This window comes from Maylandia zebra, linkage group LG11 (genome assembly GCF_041146795.1).
Source record: "Maylandia zebra isolate NMK-2024a linkage group LG11, Mzebra_GT3a, whole genome shotgun sequence".
NCBI lineage: Eukaryota > Metazoa > Chordata > Actinopteri > Cichliformes > Cichlidae > Maylandia > Maylandia zebra.
Genome location: NC_135177.1, coordinates 24216933 through 24235196, shown reverse-complemented (window position 1 = coordinate 24235196; position 18264 = coordinate 24216933). Strand labels below are relative to the sequence as shown.

General features: G+C 39.7%; 1 protein-coding gene across 1 annotated transcript; it reads left to right on the top strand.

The window, feature by feature from the left end:
- Nucleotides 1-4411: 4411 nt before the first annotated feature.
- On the top strand, nt 4412-13792 carry LOC101486209 (ovochymase-2-like). The gene is made up of 24 exons (XM_076889646.1): nt 4412-4519; nt 4880-5093; nt 5989-6172; nt 6257-6397; nt 6724-6929; nt 7039-7186; nt 7283-7401; nt 7501-7579; nt 7683-7817; nt 8139-8213; nt 8313-8518; nt 8611-8825; nt 9021-9384; nt 9962-10080; nt 10438-10651; nt 10850-11027; nt 11122-11262; nt 11408-11613; nt 11704-11851; nt 11943-12061; nt 12275-12356; nt 12462-12667; nt 12760-12974; nt 13170-13792. Exons 1-24 carry the CDS (start codon nt 4419-4421, stop codon nt 13534-13536), a joined length of 4182 nt encoding a protein of 1393 aa, XP_076745761.1. The 5' UTR covers nt 4412-4418; the 3' UTR covers nt 13537-13792.
- Nucleotides 13793-18264: the final 4472 nt, after the last annotated feature.

The following is an 18264-nucleotide window of genomic DNA, read 5'->3' as shown; positions in this document are numbered from 1 at the left end:
TCTGCAGACAATCTGTGTGTGTGTGCGTGTTTTCAATTATTTAATCCCTATTAGTTAAGAGACACACAAAGCTGCATTTTTAAAAACTCTTGTATAATCAGTATATTTTCCCTATAAGTGACAGCAGGCTATGATCTTCTTTTCCTTTCCGGTGCTTCTTTTAGGGGTTGCCACAGCAGATCATCTGCCTCCATATCACCCTGTCTCTATAGTCTATAGCATCTTCTTCTGTCACACAAACCCTCTGCGTGTCCTTCCTTCACTACATCCACCTTCCTCTTTTTCTTCCTGCCCGGCAGCTCCATCTTCAGTATCCTTTGTCCAATACATATCCACTACGCCTCCTCTGCACATGTCCAAACCATCTCGACATCGTCCCTCTTTATTTTCAAATCGCTTAACCTGAGCCGTCCTTCCGATGTACTCATTTCTAATGTAGTTAGAACCATAAATTAGAGGATCATCACAGTGCTTTACAGACAAACAAGCTTTCTCACATTAAAAAACTAACACCAGTAGCTCCAGATGTTGCTCTCAGTATTGAATTAATTAACCAATTCGCCTATTTTTTTTTTAAACAATTTATTTTTTCAAAATAATTCTTCAGTTATTTGTTATTTTTGTGGCAGAGGTCTGGCTATGATATCTACTGTTATAACATACAGACACACTCTATAAGAAGTGGTGTATTGTTCTGATATTGCATGACAGTGTCTGCATAATAGTGCATGACAACTGAAAACAAGGCCCTCAAACCAACAGCCTGACAGAGCCACACAGGAGAAGGGCACTTATTTTTAGACAGCCACAAACCATCGGCCTAATCCCTGACACTGCAGTGTTTAACATCAGTATGAGAAGCATGTTCTAGCGTCACAGCAGTGCAATCTTCATAAAAGTTGTTCTGATTAATACTGCAGCCAATATGCTCTTTAAAAAAAACTAAACTATAATTAAAAACAACCCTCAGCTCATTACGAAAACAAATCATGGCTCCAGTCTCACTTCCTCATTAGGGGTAGTGATGCTCTACTGCCGCTTAGTGGTGACACATATTACTTACTGTAATTCTATCCATCCAAAACAAAACTGAACTTATTAACTGCCCGTTATATGTTTTTTCCCCATACATTCACCTGTATTTCTTTTCCGAATACAAAAATGATCAATGCATGAATGTGCATACTTTAACACATGATCAAACTGCGAGGCCGTCTCACCAATCGGATGATTGCAAGACCCAAAGAAACTGAGTTAAATGGTGAGAGAGAGAGATGCTTGTGTTTAAAAAACAAACAGAATTCAGTTGCTTTGCTTTGGCCTTCAACAGCAACAGATGTTGGCAGCTGTAGACGGTGCACATGGGGTAAGTTTGAATTTTTGGTTATCTCTCACACAGGTTTCTGAGACGTCCTAGATTCAGCCGAGTGGTTTTACTTCCTAAACTGAACTACACTGTGACAGAAAACTTAAGATGATATAAAGGAGAATCAAACATCCAGCTAAACGCCCACAAGTCAAACTAGCCAGCTGCATGTGAGACCACAGACTGTGAGAGTCAGAGCTCATGGAGGCAATAAATATACTTTAAAAAACACAGACCTAAAAATAAATAAATACATGATAGATTTGGCCTTATTTCAATGTCCTGCTCATTTTTCTCATAGTGAAGTCTATGAAAGCTTATGTAAATCACAGGAACCAGCTAATATTTAGAAATGACACAAATGAAATTATTGTATGGGGTTGGTTGGCATGCACTGAAAACAATATAGTTACAAAGAATGACGCGATAAATGTAAATAGTGTGAGCATTTAATTCAAGTCAAGTCAAATTTATTTGTATACCACATTAAAAAAACCCCAGCTGCTGACCAAAGTGCTGAACGGCTGAAACCCCCCCACAGTGCAACATCTGCTTTCATCTAAACCTAACCTCCTCTACCACACCAGCTCTCTGCATGTTCTCCTTCAGCTCATCCATGAAGTTTCTCTCTGGTCTTCCTCTTTTCCTCCTGTCTGACATCCTCTGTCCAATACGTCCACCATCCCTTCTCCGCAGATGTCAAAACCAACTCAGCCTGAGCTGGTCCTCAAATTTTTAACCCTGTTCTTCTCGGTCACTCCCAGTGAAAGTCTTCAAACCTTCAGCTCTGCCTCCTGTCTTTTTGCTACCATCTCCAAACTGTACATCATAACAGCTCTCACTACTAAAAGCCACCTCGACAGTACAAGACTCCGCTATACAGTTACACCTAAAGTATAAAGGTCCCTCTTTCAAGGAATGAGTTCCCATTTTGGACCGAGAAAACAGATGATTTAAAACTGTAAATGACCATCACTGAACAGAGGGGGTGGCTCACACGCTCTCAGTCTTTAGATGCCTTCCCAGACACTTCAACCCCGACTCACATCTTACACCAGGTGACCTCAATAGATCATGTGATAAGGTAGTTCAAGGTGTCACGATGGTGTCATCTACACCTCTGACCCATTCCCCTTATTTTAAGGTCATTTGCAAACAGGATTCCATTTAAAAGCACAGGTACACACTGCAGACGTTGCACGCCATATACCTTTATATATTAGAGATATTTGTATTATTGGAGCTACTGAGCAATATTTTGTAATGTCATGTATTATTTAATATAGTACTTTAACTCATTTCTTACTATTTTTACTGTCTTGGACCAACTGGGACCACAGAATTTTCTCTGGGTTTAATAAAATATTCTGATTAGGAGTTTGCCTTGGTTCATGAGATGATGCACATGATTGAAAGTATAGGTCAAGGGTTTAAATATTTGGGAGCTCTACACGCTTTGGTCTTAGAACTGGACAAGCCTCTTGGATGACAGGAGACATTTTTTTCAATTAAAAAAGACAAGAAAGGAACGCCCAGTTGCTCTCTTTTCAAGCACGTAAGTCTCATTATTATCTTGGAAATCTTCCATTTTCCTCACTATGTCATCTGCAAGCATCATACAATCACAGGCCCGGAGACTCTGCTTGACCTCATCTGTCAACCTGTCCAGTGGATCAAAGCTGACCCCTGATATCATCCCACCCCAGTCTGTCACCCATATCACACCCCTCACCACTGCCTTGTTGTCCTCATACATGTCCTGCACCACCCTCACTTTCACCCTCACTCTGCCACACTTCCTCATGCAGAACCACACTTCCTTTCTTTGAACTCTATCTTATGCTTTCTAAAGATAAACAACGACACAGTGCAATTCCTCCTGACCTTTTCTAGACTTCTCCATCAAAACAAAAATAGCATCTGTAGTTCGCTTTCTTGCTCAGTGACCATCACCTGTCAGCCTAGCTTCAAAAACTCTTTCCCATGGGTTTATCCCTTTGTAGTTTGTACTACTACTACTACTAATAATAACAATGAATTATCCTTTGTACTACTTTTTAATAAAAAACATTAAGAAATATTCATTGTTTTCATTAAAATGTGTATTAAATGTATCTGTATTAAAATGTGTTAGCCAGGTAGCATCATTGTAACAGACTTTCTAATTTTGTATCAAATTATAGCTGACTCCTGTCTCTGTCAACTTAAAATAACAGATTTTCTATGCCTCGATCAGTTAAAGTTTTAGGATGCTTTTGCTGGGAGGAGCTAAATTAAATAAAATCGAGAAATATACATGGTTGTTGCGACCAGATAAAAAATGTAAACCTTTCAATAGTAGATTTTTGTTGGTGGCCCCCTCTAGTGGTCTGTAAAATAACAGCATGGCGGCCCCTACACTCAGATCAGTCCGTTTTGGCAACTAACAAGGTTAAACAAACACAAGAACACAAGACTAAAGAGCGTCAGACTTATGGGAACTAATGCAAAACATTCTAAGGTAAAGCAGAGAGGAACAGGTTGTTTCAGTTCGCCTTCAGAAACTGAAACACTGATGCTATTTTGAGGGCAGAAATAAACCACATGCTGATATAAATAATGACAGGCAACAAACACATCCACATACTTGATGAATCTGATTCCTCATTCTGGAAATCAGTTGCTTCACCTGCTATTTTAACATCCAGACGTTTCGGCATGTCTGCTTGGCCTCAAGTTAAACTCTGAAAACACTTGCTGTGATCAAGGATGCCTAAAAAACTGTTAATGCCGCCCTCTGGTGGTAGGATGAGGATTAAGAGTGGATTAGACAGTGAAATAAATCAAGATCGCTTCATTATTCTAATGTGATAATTGTGCTCAAAAATTGCATGAGTTTATGTTATATTTTTTAGATGTAGAATTTGCAAAGTCTGTCTCGTTCTCTAGTTTAGAACAAAATTTTTCCTGTTTATCTGCAATTTGGAGTTGCTTGATTTTGCCAAGATAAACAATTCCTGGCATTAACGTAGAGAGTTGCTAAACACTGGAAACGACAGACTTTGTGACATTAATGTTTTACTTGAATGTGAGACATTTGCTCTCGCAGCAGCCGACCAGTTCACTCATGGATACGGTTAATTGGAAAATGCGCTGGGTCTCTTGTATCATCTGGTAAGTGGATTAGACATTTTCAAGTTGTCAAATATCTCCTAAAATCCCTTTTTTGGTCATAAATTTCCACTTTTGTGCAGAAATTTTCAAATCATGTAGCTGAAAATAGTGGAGAATTACTTGTGTTTTTATACTGATAATCTGCAAGAATTCACTTTAGATGAACAGTGTTTTATATTTTTATTCATCAGTCAGTATGCCATATATATGCAGTCTTGACAATATTATATTAGTTGCACAGTGGTGTCGATTGTGCCACTGTGTTTGTTCTTCTGTGTTTGTATCAACTTTGGACTGGCAGATCAGATGACTGCAGACTGATAAACAGATCAAACTCTTTCCTTTTTTGTACCTTTCTAGGTTTCTGTATGTCTCAGTGTGTGAGTGCTCACCTCTGCCAGAACCAGAGCCTCAAATGTACGGGAAGGTCCAATCTCCTCTGTACCCTCAGCCTTACCCTCCCAACCTGCAGGAGCAGTGGGACCTCGTTGTCCCTGAGGGCTACCAGATTCGACTCACCTTCACACATTTGGATATTGAAGCTTCTGCGAACTGCTACTACGACTCACTTACAGTCAGACCCATATTTCAATACATATACAGAATTACCCTAAAAATCATAATATTAATAAATAGCTTAAGGTGAAAACCCAAATATGATTCAAGAGTAACGCTTGACAACCTGATTTGAGTTTACCACTTACATATGTTTTCATGTTTCTGTCAAGGTAATTAACAAGGTTATTATAGTTAAAACTAGATGTAAAAGTTTTGAAAAACTTTTGAATAAAATTAAAACTAACTGAAATTTTTTTTTAAAGTTGGGAAATTAAAATAAAATATAATTGCAGTCACAAAATTTTATCGACACTTGTCTGATGAGATGTTGCCAAACATGTTTAATGAGACTTTGGATATCTAGAGGACTGTCAGTCAACTGCTTTCAAAAATGCGTGTTTTTATTGTAGTACTTGATTTTCCTAAATCTTGCCTCTGAAATATACATCCATACAATAATACTTAAAAAAGACTAAACTGAAACTATGATAACCCTGGTAATCACCGTGATCATCTTGTTGATTGTGATAATTGTAAGTTAAAAATTTACAACAGTGTATAACCACTGGAGACAACAGCAACAGATAGCTGTAGCTTATCAGCAGATTGTATCGCTGCTGCTATGACAAAAAGTTTTAGAGTCAGTCTTTACTGTGACGTTGCACAGAATTTAAAATGGTAGAGGGACACATAACTGAACAGATTTTTTTCTCTGCATTACTATATCCAGTTTGATGTTGACTTAACTAAACTTAGCATTAGTTCTGGCGGGTCATTGGATTATGTTTGGCCTTTCTGGCACTTTTAACCATCTTAGACATTTAAATGAAGAACCCATGAACTGAACATAAATTTTCATCTTCTGGATTTTGCCTTATTTTCATGTAGGATTTTATTCTTTGATCCTTTAGGTTTTCTACAAAGAGAAGGCCCTCTGGAAATTTTGTGGCAGTGAGAATTCTGCTGATGGGCATCACCCAGGCAACGAGCCCATCTTGTCTCCAGGAAACAGTCTCACCCTCATCTTTCAATCAGACAGCAACAACCCGGAGGCCCACCAGAATCTGGGCTTCTCTGCCCAGTACCATGCAATAGGTAGCTCCTCCACCTCTGTTTCTTGCACTTCCTTCTTTTACTGCTGCGCCAACTCACACTAACGTAATGACTTCTCATTATTAGACATAGATGAATGTTCTGCACCAGAGCCTGGAGATGGCTCAGGGCCACTCTGCTCTCAGATCTGCCTCAACACTCTTGGCTCATATCTCTGCTCCTGTCATCATGGCTATGAACTTCGCTCTGATCAGCGCACCTGTGTGTGTGAGTACCATGAAGATGCTTCCAATGAATGTGCGCTCAGACCATCAAACTGGAGTCTGCTGGGAGAACTTAGCTCCACTTCACAAACACATTCAAACATATAGGATCTCAAGATTACCAAAAGCACTATAAAAAAGAGGAGAGGATGGGGAGTCTGGGTTTAATGTTGGAGGCAGTTGGGTCATCAAACAGCACTAATTATTATCACTTTTTTGATTCTGGACTTAAAACATTGTGTAAGGACTCCCCAAATTATCCTCAAACACTTCAGTCAATTCATTAAGAGGGTAAACTTTCTCAGTTTCTTTCCTCTCTCTCATGCCCAGTATCCTGTGGCGGTGGTATATTTGATGAACCAGAGGGGCATCTGTTCAGTCCGGGATATCCTAATCACCCACCTCATGCTGTGTCCTGTCAGTATGTCATTTCTGTACAAGAGGGCTTCACTATTACTCTAAACTTTACTGACAACTTCCACATTGAGAGCATGGACAGCCCAGAGGGCCCGCAATGTCTCCATCACTGGTTGGAGGTAATGGCGAGCGATTTCAGCACACCTAGATTCATCAAAATCACAGGAAATAAAAATGTCTCTATATGTCATACAATTAATAAACTGTGCACTACTCTCTCCTAAAAAGTTGACTGTCAGAGACGAACAGCCCACAAAGCTATGTGGCAAAACGAGCCCAGGACCGATAGTCACAAACTCAAACATGGTCAAGCTGGAATACCACATTGATGATGAAGGACAGAGCAATGGCTGGAGCCTCGACTACAGCACACACAGTAACATGTCATCAAGCAACTGCAATTCTCCTGTTTGTCCTTCTGGGTTTAAATCTCAGTGTAAAATATATGTTTGATTGTTTTTGCTGTTTCCAGGGGTGAAGTGTCCATCACCTGGAAGTGTAGCTAAAGGCAGGGTCACTCCTAATTTGAGTGAATATCTCTTCAGAGATTACATCTATGTACGCTGCGATCAAGGATACAAGCTGATGATGGTTAGCTGAAATTGTGTTTTTTAACAGTGAAAAACAAAATAATTGTTTCCTGGTTACTGTGTATAATGTAAAACATGGTTTTTATACCCTTCTTTAAAGAATGGTCGGGAGATGGAGAGTTTCTCTTCCATTTGCCAAAGCAATGGGCAGTGGCACCTTCCTCTGCCAGAATGCCACAGTAGGTCGTCTCTAAGCATATAGACACAAAGTCTTCTCCATCCATACTAGTGTTCACAGACAAAGTGCATTTTGTTGTATTTTCTTGTTTTGTTCCTCTGCAGTAATTGATTGCGGAGAACCTGACCCCTTGCTGAACGGAGGCGTGGCCTTCCTTTCTGGGTTTCAGAATCAGTATCTTTCTGTTATTCAGTATCGCTGCAATGAACCATTTTACTCTCTCCTTGGGGATGCAAACGGTGAGATGTTAATAGTGCAATTTGTTTTGGATTCCTACTGTTCATTACTTTCCTTTTGCACAGTTCTGAAACTTTACTATTAGCAGGCTCCATTAACTATAATGTGCGATTCTCATTCAGTCAAACCATCATGGCATACTGATATGATGATACATGATATATACTACCATGATTCAAAACTTAAATAAGATTTAAATGCTAACATGATTTAACTGGAAATATATACCCTTTACATTTCTTCCACAAGGGGGAGAACTGAAACTCTTGAGGATCAGCAAAAAAAAATGTAAAAGTCACATTGTTTCTTCTTCTGCTCCTCAGTTAACTTCACATGTGATGCAGACAGGAAATGGAGATCAACCCATGAAGTTATTGACAGTCCACTTTGTTTACCAGGTATACATTTCCATCCTGCAAAACTTGATGAAGATCAAATGGTTAATTTAATGGGAAATTGATGTGTGAGATTTATATGTAAGTTTGTATCCAATTCAGTTTGTGGTCAGCCAACAAATCACATCAATGTGTATCAGAGGATCTTTGGAGGCCAGGATGCTCCAGATAATACAATCCCCTGGCAAGTGCTACTGAGTGTAAGTGGAAACAGGGGAGGAGGCATGGTGATTGGAGACCGGTGGATTATGACAGCAGCTCATAATGTAGTAAATAAGGGAGTGATGGTAGCAAATGAAACTCTACGGGTAAGTAGTTGACTGTGAGCATTACTTTGTATGATCTCTGTCTGATTGGGATTCCCTTGGTAAATCTTTCCTTTTATGATATTGACTTGCAGATTTTCATGGGACTTAATGAGGTAAAAGCCCTCGAGAAATCTCCTCTGTTTGCTGCCTCAATCCATGTTCACCCTGAGTACAACAACCCCAACTATGTAGACTACAACAATGACATTGCCCTGATCAAACTGAATGTCACACTCACATTCGACTCATCTGTAATGCCAGTGTGTTTGCCAGAACCAGGAGCCACATATGATACTGGTGTGATGGGGTAAACAAACTACTATTGTGTCATAATGATTTTGAAGTCTCTTTAATGTCATCTACACTGTATAAAATTTGATGTTACTTTTAAGTGCTCTCATTGTTTGTTAACCAATTTATTTTGACAAGCTATTATCTTTAAGGTTCTGGATTAGTAAGAATTTTACTGAGCCCACAATGAATGTGTTTTGTATTCTTTCAGGCTGGTGTCTGGCTTTGGTGTTACAAACGAGAATAATCGTCGCATTCTAACAAATCAACTGAAGTATGTTTATCTCCCAGTGGTGGACGAGCAGACATGCAGGGATTCAGTCACTTCGGCAAGGAGAGGACGTGACAACATACCAGACTTAACAAATAACATGTTTTGTGCTGGACTCCCTGAAGGTGGGAAGGACTCTTGCCAGGGTGACTCTGGGGGCCCCTTCACTCTGACTAAAGATGGGCGACACTGGGCTGCTGGGATTGTCAGCTGGGGGGTTGAGTGTGGAGGAAAGGGCACATATGGAGTCTATACCAGAGTCGCTAATTACCTGAACTGGATCAAGAAGACCATGCAGGAGAACTAAAGTTACAGTAATTCAGTACAACACGGTGTAAATACACGATGAGAAAAAAAAATTGCATAATAAACTAAATTTTCTCTGTTGTGGAGTTTGATTTGAGAATTTTTAATCTATATTTCATTAAAAAACTCTATAAATTCAGTTATTGATTTACTGTCTGTAAGTCAATGCATTATCTTTAAATCCCTGCAAAGCCTGTCTTTTACTACGTTTGAATAAAGATAGTTAATGCAGATCTGCATGTGTTTTATTCTTGTGTCTAAGATTAATCAAATCCTCCCACTTTAAAAACAATAACCACATCATCAGTCATTTCATCCCACTCTAACATTACTAAGCAATACTTTTATATGCAAAGAAGGCCCGCTCTCTTTCCACGTGCTTTTCCTTCGGCTCATTCTCTACAGGTTTGTACTTGATACGAACTTAAATTCTTTTGGTTTTTATGTACAACCATGTTCGAGGCATTATTGGCATTTTTTCTCCCGTACAAATCATGTTTCTACTTGTTTTTGCCAAAACAAACAAAGATAAAAAAGCTTGAAGACAAAAAGTCCAGTTCAAATTCCAGTGCTAAATACAGCTAATCATCTTCTGTGTGACAGTCATGGTTCATTCCAGTCTGAGACATCTCTTCTGGAAGTACAATCAACACCAGAGCTTTACAAACATGGGCTGGACCCACTGCATCATTTGGTGAGTGTGATGAAGATTTTTTTAATTTGTTCGTTGTATTAAAGAATCTTTTATTTCGGTGAATTTCTCATTAAGCTCATGGAGCCTATCAGTATTGCAGAGCTTTTTGTTATATGATGTTTTTTTTAATCATTATGCTTCATCTACAACCAATGTTCTAGACATATAGCTGTTAAAGTTGAAGACGTTGAACAAATTGTTAGTAATGTAGAAGAAATCAGCTTGGTGATTGAAGAAAGTTGATGTTAAAATTAAAGTGAAAATCAGCGGTTGTGTCACTTTATTTGCTCTTGTTCTGTTTGCATCAACTTTGGACGACTGACTCAGCTCCAGCTCTCTGTTTATTTGCTTTTCCAGGTTTCTGTGGTTTTCAGTGAGCGAGTGCCAGCAGCTGTCCACCACTGAGCCTGAAATGCACGGACAAATCCAGTCTCCCCAATATCCGCGACCTTATCCTCCCCACCTGCAAAAGCAATGGGACCTCTGGGTTCCCAGGGGTTACCAGATCCAGCTGTCTTTAACACATCTGGATATTAAAGTTTCTGCAGACTGCAGTCAAGACTCTCTCACAGTCAGAGCTTTGATTAGATCTGAATTTAAAAAATATTTCAAACAAGATACAAAACTTTTTATATTGCAGTTTTCAATTTTAGTGTATTCATTCATTCAGTTTGATTGGAAGTTAATTTGAATTAAGACGTTGGTTTAGAATTTTGTTTTTTTTTTACAAAAGCAGTTTGTTAACATGAGTTTTGACTTAATTTTCCAGTTTTTCTACGATGAAAAGGTTTTGGGAAAGTTTTGTGGCCAGGGAAACTCTACTGATCACCATGGTGACGAGACGATCCTTTCTCCAGGCAACAAACTGACTCTCGTATTCCAAACAAGTGACTCTACACCAGAGCATCAACAACATACTGGTTTTTCTGCCACGTATAAGGCAATAGGTACAGTTTTCCTGAAATTTTCCAACTCCCATTAATGTACTATTTCATCAACAGCTTCAGGAAAAGTTTAACACAGTAAATATTCTTTAAATAGACATAGACGAGTGTTCCAAAACAGACCCAGGACTGGATTCAGGTCCGCTTTGCTCTCAAATCTGTATCAACACTGCTGGGTCCTACCACTGCTCCTGCCACAGTGGTTACAAGCTTCATTTAGACCAGCGCACATGTCTGTGTAAGTGTCGAATACAAGAAATTAGGCCTTTTTGTACATTAATACTTGTCATATGAAGCTCAGTCGCTAGAATATGGTTGAGGTGGTATGCTGATTACTGATTCTCTTACTGTTATTATTATACTGACCTTTGGTTCTTGCCCAGTGTCCTGTGGTGGGTGTGTTTTTGACAAGCATGAAGGACATCTGTCCAGTCCAGGGTATCCTAAACCCTCACCCCCTTTTCTCTCCTGCAAGTACATCATCTCTGTGGAGCCCAGATTCATCGTGACGCTCAACTTCAGAGACAATTTTCACATTGATAATAAAGATAATCAGCATGGTTCAAGCTGCCAAGGTCACTTTTTACAGGTAACGACTCGCGGTACCCACAGGGATTAAAAGTTACAAACCATGCTCCTCTGGTCTGTATGTAGCGTTCCACTATCTCTCCCCTCATAGGTGACCATTCCAGGCAGATTAGCTATGAAATTTTGTGGAACAAAGAGTCCTGGTCTGATAGTTACAAACTCAAGTACAGTCAGGCTGGACTACCACACTGAGGAGGAAGGTCTGAGCAACGGCTGGAGCCTGCAATATAGCACACATGGTGAGGAGGAGAGGTGGCATTTCCACGTTAGCAGTTTAAAACTATTTTTCTCATGCTGTTCATTCATGTTTGGTTGCTGCGTTCTTTACAGAGGTGAAATGTCCACACCCAGGGAGTGTGACAAAAGGCAGGATCACTCCTGATTTAAATGAATACTTTAGTGGAGACTCGATCCATGTCACTTGTGACCAAGAATACAAGTTGATGATGGTAATATGACATTTTCATTGTTTACTACAGTGTGCATCAGTGAACTTTATTAACAGCCTCTTTTCCCTCACAGGATATTTATAGAGTTTTTTTTGCTATCTCCATGTGTCTGTGTTTGAGCAACAGAAGCAGATCTTTCTTCATTTTTCTTTAGGTTTTTTCTTTGGTGAATTTGTCAATTAGAAAATGTGTGTAACAGTCATATATTTTCAGGGACAACAAGAGATTAAGACATTCTCAGCCATGTGTCAAAGCGACGGGCAGTGGCAACTCCCTCTCCCAACCTGCATAGCAGGTACTGATGTGCTGTCAAAATAAAATACTCTAATAACAAATTTAGGACTTCAAAATGAAAGCATGAAGCCTTTGCTTACACCTGAGTTCTGTTCATCTTATCCAGTTTGTGGTCAGCCAACAAATCACATCAATGTGTATCAGAGGATCTTTGGAGGCCAGGATGCTCCAGATAATACAATCCCCTGGCAAGTGCTACTGAGTGTAAGTGGAAACAGGGGAGGAGGCATGGTGATTGGAGACCGGTGGATTATGACAGCAGCTCATTATGTAGTAAATAGGGGAGTGGTGGTATCAAATGAAACTCTACGGGTAAGTAGTTGACTGTGAGGATTACTTTGCATGATCTTTGTCTGATTGGGATTCCCTTGGTAAGTCTTTCCTTTTATGATATTGACTTGCAGATTTTCATGGGACTTAATGAGGTAAAAGCCCTCGAGAAATCTCCTCTGTTTGCTGCCTCAATCCATGTTCACCCTGAGTACAACAACCCCAACTATGTAGACTACAACAATGACATTGCCCTGATCAAACTGGAAGACACACTCACATTCAACTCATCTGTAATGCCAGTGTGTTTGCCAGAACCGGGAGCCACATATGATACTGGTGTGATGGGGTAAACAAACTACTATTGTGTCATAATGATTTTGAAGTCTCTTTAATGTCATCTACACTGTATAAAATTTGATGTTACTTTTAAGTGCTCTCATTGTTTGTTAACCACTTTATTTTGACAAGCTATTATCTTTAAGGTTCTGGATTAGTAAAAATTTTACTGAGCCCACAATGAATGTGTTTTGTATTCTTTCAGGCTGGTGTCTGGCTTTGGTGTTACAAACGAGAATAATCGTCGCATTCTAACAAATCAACTGAAGTATGTTTATCTCCCAGTGGTGGACCAGCAGACATGCAGGGATTCAGTCACTTCGGCAAGGAGAAGACGTAACAACATACCAGACTTAACAAATAACATGTTTTGTGCTGGACTCCCTGAAGGTGGGAAGGACTCTTGCCAGGGTGACGCTGGGGGCCCCTTCACTCTGACTAAAGATGGGCGACAATGGGCTGCTGGGATTGTCAGCTGGGGGGTTGAGTGTGGAAGAAAGGGCACATATGGAGTCTATACCAGAGTCGCTAATTACCTGAACTGGATCCAGAAGACCATGCAGGAGAACTAAAGTTACAGTAATTCAGTACAACACGGTGTAAATACACGATGAGGCAAAACATTTGGACAATAAATATTATACTATTTTCGCTCTGCTGTGGAGTTTGATTTGAGAATTTTTAATCTATATTTCACTAAAAGCTCAGTTTTTGATTTTCCGCTTTCTGGAAACAACCACAAAATACTGTCTGAAAGTCGGTGCATAGTCTTTAAATCCCTGTAACGCCTGTCTTTTACTACGTTTGAATAAAGATAGTTAATGCAGATCTGCATGCGTTTTTTTCTTGTGTCAAAGATTAATCAAATCCTCCCACTTTGAAAATGATAAACACATCATCAGTCATTTCATCCCGCTCTAACAAAGAAGGCCCGCTCTCTTTCCATGTGCTTTTCCTTCGGCTCATTCTCTACAGGTTTGTACTTGATACGAACTTAAATTCTTTCGGCTTTTATGTGCAACCATGTTCGAGGCATTATTGGCATTTTTTCTCCCATACAAATCATGTTTCTACTTGTTTTTACCAAAGCAAACAAAGAAAAAAAGAAGAAGCTTGAAGACGGGCGATCGTGGCTCAAGAGTTGGGCGTTCGCCTTGTAATCGGAAGGTTGCCGGTTCGAGCCCCGGCTTGGACAGTCTTGGTCGTTGTGTCCTTGGGCAAGACACTTCACCCGTTGCCTACTGGTGGTGGTCAGAGGGCCCGGTGGCGCCAGTATCCGGCAGCCTCACCTCTGTCAGTGCGCCCCAGGGTGGCTGTGGCTACAATGTGTGTGAATGGGTGGATGACTGGATATGTAAAGCGCTTTGGGGTCCTTAGGGACTAGTAAAGCGCTATATAAATACAACATTTACCACAAAAAGTCCAGTTCAAATTCCAGTGCTAAATATAGCTAATCATCTTCTGTGTGACAGTCATGGTTCATTCCAGTCTGAGAGATCTCTTCTGGAAGTTCAATCAATGCCAGAGCTTTACAGACATGGGCTGTTTTTCTTTTTCTTTTGTGAATTTCCAATTTAGCTCACAAAGCCTATCAAGATTTTAGAGCTTTTTGTTATATGGTGTTTTTTTTAATCATTATGCTCCGTCTACAACCAATGTTCTAGACATGAAGCTGTTAAAATTGAACAAGGCGAGCAAATTGTTAGTAATATAGAAGAAACCAGTTTGGTGTTAGAAGAAAGTTGATGTTAAAATTAAAATAAAAATCAGCGATTGCATCACTTTATTTGCTCTTGTTCTGTTTGCATCAACCTTGGACGACTGACTCAGCTCCAGCGCTCTGATTTTTTCACTTTTCCAGGTGTCTGTGGTTTTCAGTGAGCGAGTGCCGGCAGCTCTCCAACACTGAGCCTGTCATGCACGGACAAATCCAGTCTCCCCAATATTCTCAACCTTATCCTCTCATCCTGCAAAAGCAATGGGACCTCTGTATCTACTGGTTTCAGATTTTTATGTAACTTAATGATATCAGAACATTTCAGCGCTCTCTTCAGTAAGCAGCTCAGTCTATTTTCACCCTGAGTACAACTACTCCAGCAGTACAGACTACAGCAATGGTACTGACTTGATCAGAGTGCAAAAGTAGATCTCATAATCTCATGTGTAATGCCCATATGTTTGCCAGAGGAGGGTACTACACACATAACTGAAATAAGAGGCAAATAAATACATTAGATTTTTTAAAAGTATCATATTTATCTAAAAGGAGTAAACATTTTCCTCATAAATTTTTGAATTTGTTCTTCTCCCCTAAGTAACAACATGTATAAATTTCACTAATTTTGTGGAAAAGATTTACAGGAAGTCACTGCTGTATTTTTGTTTTCACGCTGGTTTCGGGCTTTGGTCTTTCAATAATGAGCATGTGTATTTCCACAAGGAGACACATGAAATACCAGAATTAACAAATAACATGTTTTGTGCTGAACTCCCTGAAGGTGGGAAGGACTCGTGCCAGGGTGACAGAGACACTGGGCTGCTGGGATTGTCAGCTGGTGGGTTGAGTGCATACCAGGTAACAATCTGTTGTTAGCATAAAGGCATTTAATCACACATTTAAGTCTTCAGTCTGTTGTCAGACAGCAAAATCCCTTAAGTGTAAGAGTATATCATGAGTATAAATGGAGCCAGGAGAGCAAGCATAGTTGCAAGACCAGTTAATTATGACTTCAAATAGTTATGTTGTAACGGGCAACCTGTATCAAATTTAACAGGTTCAATTGCATGTGTTATTTGATATTTGCTTATTGAATACTTCCCCCCCTTCCTCTTATGGTGTTGATTTGCAGATTTTCATGTGATCTAATAATATCAGAACCCACCAGGTCTCCCCTATGTTTCTGGTCACACTACAACAATGCCATCACCTTGATCAAACCTCTACACTTGATCATATTCACCTCATTCATTATGATTATGTCCATATGCTTGCCAGCAGAAGATGCTGATTCTTGTGAACACATTCGCCAATTTATGCTTTTCTCCACTCGAGTGCCAACCTATAGATCTCACTCGGCTTCAACATGAAATACTTGTAGATGTTTTGAATTTTCCATAAGTCTCAGTTATACAGTGGGATGCAAAAGTTTGGGCAACCTTGTTAATAGTCGTTATTTTCCTGTATAAATCGTTGGTTGTTACAATAAAAAATGTCAGTTAAATATATAGGAGACACACACCGTGATATTTGAGAAGTGAAATGAAGTTTATTGGATTTACAGAAAGTGTGCAATAATTGTTTAAACAAAATCAGGCAGGTGCATAAATTTGAGCACCACAAAAAAAGAAATGAAATCAATATGAAGTAGATCTGCCTTTTGAAGAAATTACAGCCTCTAAACGCTTCCTGTAGGTTCCAATGAGAGTCTGGATTGTGGTTGAAGGTATTTTGGACCATTCCTCTTTACAAAACATCTCTAGTTCATTCAGGTTTGATGGCTTCCGAGCATGGACAGCGCTCTTTAACACACACCACAGATTTTCAATAATATTCAGGTCTGGGCTGAGATGGCCGTTCCAGAACGTTGTACTTTTTTCTCCGCATGAATGCCTTAGTGGATTTTGAGCAGTGTTTTGGGTCGTTGTCTTGATGACCACATATTTTACTGTAGGCAGCAGGTGTTTTTCTTGGAATGCTGTGTTCTTTTTCCTCCATGCATAACACCCCTTCTTATGTCCAAATAACTCAATTTTAGTTTCATCAGTCCACAGCACCTTATTCCAGAATGAAGCTGGCTTGTCCAAATGTGCTTTAGCAAACCTCAAGCGGCTCTGTTTGTGCTGTGGGCAGAGAAAAGGCTTCACTTTTGCATACAACATCTCCTTGTGTAAAGTGCGCCAAATGGTTGAACGATGCACAGTGACTCCATCTGCTGCAAGATGATGTTGTAGGTCTTTGGTGCTGGTCTATGGGTTGACTCTGACTGTTCTCACCATTCGTCGCTTCGGTCTATCCGAGATTTTTCTTGGTCTGCCACTTCGAGCCTTAACTTGAACTGAGCCTGTAGTCTTTCATTTTCTCAATATGTTCCTAACTGTGGAAACAGACAGCTTAAATCTCTGAGACAGCTTTCTGTATCCTTCCCCCAAACCATGATGGTGAACAGTCTTTGTCTTCAGGTCATTTGAGAGTTGTTTTGAGACCCCCATGTTGCTACTCTTCAGAGAAAATTAAAAGAGGAGGGAAACTTACAATTGACCCTCTTAAATACTCTTTCTCATTATTGGATTCACCTGTGTATGTAGGTCAGGGGTCACTGAGCTTACCAAGCCAATCTGAGTTCCAATAATTAGTTCTAAAGGTTTTGGAATCACTAAAATGACAACAGTGCCCGAATTTATGCACCTGCATGATTTTGCTTAAACAATTATTGCACACTTTCTGTAAATCCAATAAACTTCTTTTCATTTCTCAAATATCACAGTGTGTGTCTCCTATATGATATATTTAACTGACATTTTTTTTTATTGTAACAACCAACAATTTATACAAGAAAATAATGACTATTAACAAGGTTGCCCAAACTTTTGCATCCCACTGTACTTTTGTTTCAGGCTTTGGTGTGTTGCTTTTGCATTGTAAACATGGATAACAGGCAGATTCAAACAAGCAAACTGGAGTATGTGCATTTCTCAGTGGTGAAGCAGGAGACATGCAGGAATTTAATCATTTTGCTTAGGAGAAAAACATAGGGGGCACATTGTGTCTATAACTATCTGAACTTGAGCAACACTGGAGCCTATCCGAGCTACAGTACCATAAGGTTAGAAGCAGGGTGCACCCTGGACAGGTCACCATGTTGTCGCAGGGCCAACACAGAGCCCAGGATAAAATCCTGTAACAATTTATTCTTGGAGAAATTCAGCAAACAAAACAGACCAATACATTTAGAATCTAAGTCTTCATTAGGGTCTATAAGAAATCAGACACATCAGAGGGACACAGTGGAGACACCTCTGGTTGAACGGTTTGGAGACATGCTTGTGTGGACTGGACAAAGCATGGATGTCCAGTCCCTGTCCCTATCCATGATCCACTTTGGTAACCCTAAAACCAAACAGACAAAAGAAGATTTATTTATTTAATTATTAATTCATTCATCCATATATTTTATTTATGTTGTCGATTTACGTTAAAATGAGCGTGTGTGCTTGTTTCCGCATTGACTGATGACGGACCTCTGTTCTGTCATTGGGCGATCCTGCCTGTTCGCTTTCACTTTCATTCCACCCACTGCTAC

What these genes read in the sequence shown, in the direction of transcription:
- LOC101486209 (XM_076889646.1), top strand. Translation starts at nt 4,419, where the DNA reads ATGTTTTACTTGAATGTGAGACATTTGCTCTCGCAGCAGCCGACCAGT. An exon ending in CAGTCCACTTTGTTTACCAG is followed by an intron (nt 8,214 to 8,312) that starts GTATACATTTCC and finishes TATCCAATTCAG; the next exon opens with TTTGTGGTCAGCCAACAAAT. An exon ending in TATCAAATGAAACTCTACGG is followed by an intron (nt 12,668 to 12,759) that starts GTAAGTAGTTGA and finishes ATTGACTTGCAG; the next exon opens with ATTTTCATGGGACTTAATGA.